Below are 8,168 nucleotides of genomic sequence, written 5' to 3'. Positions count from 1 at the left end.
ATGGATGGATGGATGGATGGATGGATGGATGGATGGATGGATGGATGGATGGATGGATGGATGGATGGATGGATGGATGGATGGATGGAAATCTATATTTTTGCCAAATATGTGCCTGGTTACATTATAATCAGTAGTGATTGGTGATGTCCATCAGTCACTGACTGAAAATAATTTTCATCCAAATATTAAAAACAATCCCCACATTTAAAGTTATACTAGCTTGTCTAGTTATTTTTTTTAGCCTCTGAAAAACAGGGTACTATGTATATTGAAATTCTTATAGACTTAATTGAATGTCCCACTTTATCTAACATGATTTTCATGTCAGAATTATGCTCTTAATACACATAGAAAATGCTAGCTTACAACGAGGTTACTGTCCTGCATGTACTTCGGGTGTAAGTAACAAAAAAAAACCCCAAAAAAAAACCTGGGAAACAACAGCAGATAGCTTCACTGGCAGATTACTGGCTGCCAGATTAGTATTAGCACGATAAAGCAGCCAGATACACTCACATCCTATCATCTATTTGTAAAAGCATGTGTTTAAACTGACATGCATGCTTATGTGGCATAACAAGCAGAACAATCCCAGTTGCAATCAGCATTGCAGTAATGTGCAGTTCCATTTCCAGAGATTTGCACGTCACGTTGCAGTTGAAGCTAATGAGACTGTCAAAGAAATGGCTAGACAGTATATCTGAGGCCGATTGGTCAGTTTGGTTACGGGGAAAAAAGGGAAAGTGCCGCTAAAGAGAACAGCTCATTCCAAATGAAAAACTAACACTTTAAACTTCGAAAAAGTGAAAGAACTCATTAAATAACATCTTAAAGTTTTATCACTTGCATTCGTTAAAGCTGAGCTAACAAATCCAATCTAACATTATCAAACTTGGCACATCTCCTGGATGATTGGGAATGCATCAAGACAAACTTGGCACACTTTTAAAGCAGCAAACTAACTCATGTTTACCAAGAGTTTGACTTTAGCCTATAGCTACCTTTTCTATACACTTCTTATATAAAACTTTTCTATCACACCACAGCAAAAAGAGTCAGACTTTAGAGAAACAGATGTGTTTCTGTGTGTGAATATGCAGAATCTGTGGGCAAAAAGGCATGGTTTTTTTCGTTTTTGTTTTTTAAATTGATCTGGTCAAAGCAAGTGAACAATGGGGAAAGGAAAACAAAATATATTTTCTGAACTGAAATCTTGAAAATTAAGTCTGCTTTTAAACTCACCGCAGTCCTATTCGAGAAAGCCACTGCTTAAAATGTGCATATAAAAGACAAACAATGACGACTGTGCAGAAAAAAGTTTAACGGTATTATATTCATTACAATGAATACCAAGGAGTACAGGTCTAGATGAAATTGTGTGTATTGTCAAAAGGTCAGAAGTGTTTACCAGAATTATTGCGGTCAAATTCCAAAGCATATTGCGGCTTTATCTTCGATTTGTAGTATTTTAGATGTGCACTGAGACATTGCCACAAGAGTAAATGAAAGCTTTCAGTCTGGATCCCCAGAAGGTTATAGTGACCAGAGCTTTGAATGAATAAAAGAATGAAGGGTGCTGCCACATGCAATCTACAGTAGGACTCAACTATATATAGCAAACAGCATGGGGGAGGAGGAAAACTGATGACTGTGTGTGTGTGTGTGTGTGTGTGTGTGTGTGTGTGTGTGATACTAACATGTGTACACATGTGCATGAGAGTATTGCCGTAAAAGACAGACATGCATCTTGTTTATAACCCCAGTGTATGCATACATGCATGTCTGCATGCAGAATGTGCACGTCTGCTTGCAAACCGATTTCTGAATATTTCACTTATGCGTGTCATTTGTGCATGTGTCATACTCACGTGATGACCAGTGAGGTGGAGAAGAGCAGCGTTCCCAGGAGGCCACGCCGGCAGTCTGCATTCTTCCTCTGGCGTTGGTGCATCTCACCACCACAGTTGTCACAGCAGCGGCACATGCAGAAGAAGAGCCCGGCTATTGGCATCAGAATGGTAAAGAGCAGGCCCACTGCTGCACAAACTAGGAAGCCTATCTCGTAGTAGATGGCCTGGGGTCGGGGGAGAGGAGTGAAAGGGAAAAAGAAAATGAGATGCAGAAAGATGGACAAATTATTTATGAATAATAACAACAAAGAGAGGTGAGTCAGTAAATGAAGAGATGAGGATTGGTTTGGTAGAAGAAGGAGGGGGTGAATGTTTAGGAGTGAGGGAGAAAATGAGGAGAAAGGGATAAATTAATAGCAGAAAACACAAAAAGACGGAAGGATGCACACAAGGAATACAAGGATAAAATGATGAACAAATCTAAAAATATCTGGTAGAATCCCACCGCTGCGAGTTCTCTCTAGTTGTCCAAACAGGATTTGCAGATGAACAAAGACATTGCGTAACACTACTCACTGCAGGAGAATCCTCTCTTTGTTAAATACAGCAAGCTAATTCAATAATTCAACTTCCTGACTGCATTTTTACACAAAACAAATGCCAAGACTAAAACAAAAAATGAGTAGGATGAAGGTTTTTGTCCCTGCACACTATAGTGCAAACTGAAAGTGAAAGGGGAAAATGTGTTGAGACTGTTGCAGAAAGCAATTGTTGGACATTGTTTTTGCAAACATTTTAACCCAACAGCAAAATGCACTGGCAGGATAGTAACAGATGAAGCATGATGGGAAAATACTCAAAGGAGCTTCCCCTGTACAGTAGCCCTGTGGTACAGTTCTTCCCACTATAACGAAGCAAAAAGACAGCATTTCTGATGAAAAACCTGCTTCAATAGGAATGGATTGCAACGCAGTTAACATACTAAAGGGAACGACTTCCTAATCTTTCTTCTTTCAAGAAAAATCAGGCCCCAGAGTGAGATCATTATACCTGTTTCAGTGGAGCTCTGCATTCATTGAAAATAAGGTATATGCCTAAGACCATTATAATTTATTTAAGTTTAGGGAGTCAAACCATGAAGCAAGCGAAATCATTTGTTGGCAGTGGATGATTCTTCTAACTTCCAGGATTCAGGAGAGGATTTTAGTAAGTAATGGTGAGGTGAAGTTCTAAAACAAAGAAACAAAAATAATTAAACTTAGGTGGCTGAAACTGAAATTTTACTGTGAAAATTTGTAGCCGGTAATCAGAAAATATAACCATTTCCTCCGCCTAGCTAAAACTGACAAATGTAATGTCTTGATGCATGCTCAATCAGTCAGGTAAGTAAATCCCAAAAGGTTAATTCTGTTCATCTGGACGTAGTGTTTTCAGTGGGAGAAACGATTTGTCACTCATCCAAGTCACTTCTTCAGTTTCATAAAACAACCTTACATCCAAACTTCAGGAAGATTCTAACAAATGTGTCCATCTTTATCAGACTAAATTACTCATCTTATATTTACTTCATTAACTTCTTAGAATAAGACAACACAACAAGAAGTTTTAAGTTCTGCACCTAAAAGAAACAAAAAACAGACCTGGTTTAAATTTGTTTGTCTCTGCGTTGCTCTGTTTGTGGTGCTCCTGCTACATTTGAATTGCTCCTAGGAAGTCCTGCTCTGACCCCTTGCAGGTGCACAAATTTCAGGTCAAACTTGAGCTCTGTGGCAAAGCCTGTGGCCTCCAAGCACAACAAAGCACTCTCATCAGTAGCATCATATCAAGAGTGCAAGCAGGAGCATGCAGATATTTTTTTAATATATTTTTAATATATTTATGGGTCTATATGTGGTGAATTCATCCCCTAGGGTCAGACTGTCAAAACTATGAGAAGGCACATTCTCCTTCACCACTCAGTATTTTCCAGAGTCAGTTCCTGCAACTTTAAAATGAAATGCATTTTAAAGGATCCCTGTTGTGACACAGTGGAGGAGATTTTGCATTCGCTGTAGATGTGCACCTCCACAGCACAAGGGCAAGCCTGGAGACGGTGCTTTCTATTACTGTATTTACTGGAATTAGAACCCTTTCAACATCACCTATGAAATCTGCACATCATTTGTCAATGACGGCCTAAATAGTCCTTAACTTTCAATATTCAATATGACAAGCTTCTTTAGCAAATTCTTTCTGATATACTGAGAGAGTTAAAATGCTGCTGTTGGCAGCTTCTCACTTGCTCTTCTTGTCATGTGCCACAGTGCTCCTACTTAATCTGCCCCTACCTAAACTGCACGCAGCATAGGCTCTGGAAATTGTCAAAATTAAATAGGGGATTGGTAATTCCCACACCATATGTAACTTGTCACAATGATGTTCAATAGCTTCTCGTTATGAAAGGATCAAAGCAGCACTGCTATCACTGCTTTGAATAGAGGAACTGCTCTCCCAGCTGATTTGTACTAATCTTAATCGCCCTCACAAGTCAGTGACCTGCCTCCTTCAGGGACTCCTTCATTGGCTTTTGGCTAAAAGGTAGGGTAGAAATAGATTCTGAGTAAGACTGAGAGGAACAGTCTTCTGGTTCATTTTTAAATCTTTACGCACACATGGAAAACTCGAGTAAAGATAATAACCCACAGTCCTGTCGCTAATGTTTGGAGGAGTGAAGGCTCCAGCTGTTTGACTACATTAATTTCTAAGACATCAAAAAAGTCTCTTAATCACTTTCTTTATGACCTTAAAAATATGGACTGCAGAGTCCAAAGAGAAAAAGGGAAATCAGAGATTCTGAAAATGCTGTGAGGCAAAAACTAAAGGAAAGACTGTGTGTCTGCGTGGGTGTGTGCACATATGTGTATGTGTATCATCTAAAGGCACCAATGTCAGCACAGTTGTTGAGGACACTGTGCAAACTGTAGTGCTTGCATTGTCATTCTCCTTCTGGGCTCTGCTTGTTATTGGGTGAATCTTCAGCAAAAAAAAAAAAAAAAAAAGGTCAAAAATGTGCCGTTTTTTTTCCACCGCCACTCTTAAAGGGCCTCCAGCTCTTACTATTTTGGGACTATAGCTTTGTCTTGGCAAGTGCCCAAAAGAAGAAGGTGACCTTCCAATAAGAACAAACTGGATGATGGGTTGGCAGCATGTCTGAAGAGTGAAGATGTGAATTTCTTTAACATGAAACAGATTTAATGCCAGCAGCAGCCATGAGGCATGCTGAAGCATCCTCAAGCAAGAAGCAGTTTCCTTGATTCATTAACAGTTAACTTAATGCCCAATAAGAGCTCAGCCTACTTCTCTGCTCTGTTTTTCTGGGATTCTGTATGTTTACTATTAGAGTGGATAGATCTAAAATGGCCATGTGAGGCCATATGAAGCCCCACTCACCTATTCAAATCAATACAAAGTTTAAGAAGAGCAGCCTATTTTAAGAAAGCTTTGTGTAATAGAGGAGAACTGAGATAAAATGAATAACTGTAGCACGGTTGAATGAAGAGGTAAAAGTGTACGATTTGAAGAATTTTGTCAAATTGATTTTTAAGTAGGTGTATAGCACCCACTAACACAGAAAATACCCTATAAAGTCATGAACATACATTTATGTATAAGTACTCTTTAACATCATATACTTGCAGGAAAACATGTAAATACACACACTCTCAAACACACGGTTGGACAATTTAAATCCACCGTAAGCAAACTTTGGTTAAAACTAAGACTACCGTACACACTGCCAGCTGTGATTTTGCATTAAATAGTCTTTTAAAGCCTGATGATTGATTTGCTTTGCATTTGTCTATGAGGGCTATGAAAGGCTGTTCTTAAAAAAAATATTAAAAAACAAAACAAAAACTGCAATGCATTGGGCCTGATGTGATAAGCAATTTCCCCAATATGAGGAAGAATTTATTTTACAAAATGTTCAAGGTAGCAGGCATGACACTGGATAATATCATGCTGGGACAGAGTCTATTCTGCTTTGCTCTTCCAATAAAAGTTTGAAATCACCGCCTTTTACAGGCAGGCTACAAGCACAAATTCAAACCATTTAAAAGCTCTGCTGTAGAATCACAGTAAAAATCACTGTTACAGTTTGTTGACCTGTGAGGTAGTCCGGCCTGTTTATGCTGATATAGAAAAGATTTTTAAACCAGGGGAAATGCTGCACTTAATGCACACTACAAGTCCAGGTCCAGAGTTCTGCCACCATCAGGATCCCAAACATAATGTATCTGTTGTGTTACATGTGGCTTTTACATGCTGTGTTTTTAAGAGGATGTCAAAGTAAATACAGCTGAGATGCTGACTAGTGAATACAGAGATATTCACCATGAGCACTGAACACTGTTTATGCACTGATATAATGAACATAAGTATAATATCCTTGTTAATCATTATAATAATAAAAACTAAAGGAGGAGACTACTTTGCTGTTCAAAAAAGTCAAATTTGAGTGACGATGCTTGGATTGATATGGCAGTAAGTGTCCCGTTTTGTGCTACATATTAGCCTCACAGTAGGTCCTCAGGAGCCAGTGGAGAACTATAGGCAATATTTTACCATAACCCCTGTAACACGAAGTTCAAACTAGATGAAATTCAAAGTAGAATTCTCTGACACTTAGTGGTATAAAACATTTTTTCTATGTTTCTCTATCCAGTCATCTCTGTCACTTCCATAAAAGTGAAAAAACAAAACTCTGCACGAGGATGTGCTTCAAAAAGAAAGAGGGGCTACGGTTTAGGTCAAGCTAAAGGGAAGGTTCCAAGGTGGCTGTGAGGTTGATGGGATGGCTGAGAGAAAGTTACAAGGCTGCAAAACTAATCCTGTATATTCCAATTATCAATATGACAAAATAGACAAAATATACAAGATTAATATCTCAGCTTTGATTGTGCAGCCTTGATGACTTTCATAGTGGAGAATTATGGGAAGGGGGGGATCGGTTAGACTTTAAGTCCAGTATGCAGACTTTACCTGAAGGGTCAGCACTATGTTCTCTGGCTGAAGGAGGCCAGATCAGATGAAGAGGGCATGCAGAAGACAAAGGCAATGCAGCATCAAAAAAAAGAGCAAAGCCACAAAGTGAACACATGTGATGAAAGAGAACAACAAAAAGAGAAATTAAAGTCATGCATTTCCATACATAGCACACAAATAAGACTGCAAATTGCACTCTTTATTTAGCTCTCAGGCCTAAAAAAGCCTTTGGTTGTCAAACCTGTTTGCTCCGATGAGCTCAAATGATTTATCTCTCTAAATTTATAGGTTGTGCCAGAAGCAATAACCATTTTTTCCCCCTGGAATGCCGGTAAAAAGATGGCATTGCCTTGGCTAATGAAAGCTATTGACACCTTGTTTTAGAGAAGTCACAGACTACTGCGTTTCTCAGAGCTACATTTCTAATGTAATGTATTTCATGAGTTGCTGTTTCCAATCAGTAAAAACATGCAGCAAGGAGGATGAAAGGCACAGAAAAGCAATCATTTCACCACACAAACAAGCACACACTCAGTTACCTTTTGATATTCCGTCTGAATGGCTCCAAACTTGTCCTTTGCCAGTTTGACAATAAGATCTGCAGCGGCATAAAGAAAACAAACACATGAAGAGAACTTTGGTGTTTTCCTGTAATAAAAAATGACATGCATGGAGGATTCTTTTATCCAGCAGATTATATCGCACTCTCATTAAATTGTATGAATTTCTAGCATCCGTGGCAACGTTTTTAAACACATCTGCCTCTGTTACAATTTAGACATTTGATATTACTACAGGATACAACACAAAAACATTACATGTCCCAAATTAGTCCCAAATAAATACAAAAAGTGTTCCATACTCTATACTAGTCTTAATTGGGATTTTTTTAGAGTGGTACACAAACATCTTTATAGTTCATGCTCTATATTACTGTTCAGCATATTGATTGACAGTTTGTTTATAACAGTCTTAGTATTGAAACTTTACTTAGGTAGGAACTGGAGTAAACTGTAGACTCTGCACATTTTGAGAAATAATTTATGCCAGGCTGAAGAAAGAAGTTGACATTTTTGACAAGAATGTCAGGAAATCCAGAGCCACACTGTGACACTGCAGCCTCCTCATCCCCAACTCTTGTGCTGACAGTGTGAGGAACTTGTATTTTATTTAGTTGTAGTCTGTCTATATGTTTGGACTCTGTTGTAGCTATTTGTATCCTGATTACTTAAAATACTCTACCTGGTGGATGTCAGTATCACGATTTAGCAACAGTCACGCTATACAAGAATA

The 8,168-nt window shown here is 38.6% G+C and overlaps 1 protein-coding gene across 15 annotated transcripts in view; it reads right to left on the bottom strand.

The window, feature by feature from the left end:
* Positions 1-8,168, bottom strand: part of prom1a (prominin 1a) — an 81,909-nt gene that overhangs the window by 42,717 nt on the left and 31,024 nt on the right. For 10 of the 15 annotated variants that reach the window (XM_013909172.1, XM_005726512.1, XM_005726513.1 and 7 more), the window contains exons 2-4: positions 7,415-7,473; positions 6,873-6,899; positions 1,872-2,077 (exon numbers count right to left, since the gene is read on the bottom strand). In XM_013909172.1, coding sequence (XP_013764626.1) covers positions 1,872-2,077; positions 6,873-6,899; positions 7,415-7,473 — 292 coding nt within the window. The remainder of the gene's footprint in view (positions 1-1,871; positions 2,078-6,872; positions 6,900-7,414; positions 7,474-8,168) is intronic. The other 5 variants (XM_013909175.1, XM_013909180.1, XM_013909177.1 and 2 more) reach the window with 1 other exon arrangement.

This window comes from Pundamilia nyererei, unplaced genomic scaffold (assembly GCF_000239375.1).
Source record: "Pundamilia nyererei isolate P.nyererei 1_Seehausen unplaced genomic scaffold, PunNye1.0 scaffold00020, whole genome shotgun sequence".
NCBI classification, from domain to species: Eukaryota; Metazoa; Chordata; class Actinopteri; order Cichliformes; family Cichlidae; genus Pundamilia; species Pundamilia nyererei.
The sequence above is the reverse complement of the archived record's forward strand: the minus strand, read 5'-3'. Positions and strand labels throughout refer to the sequence as shown.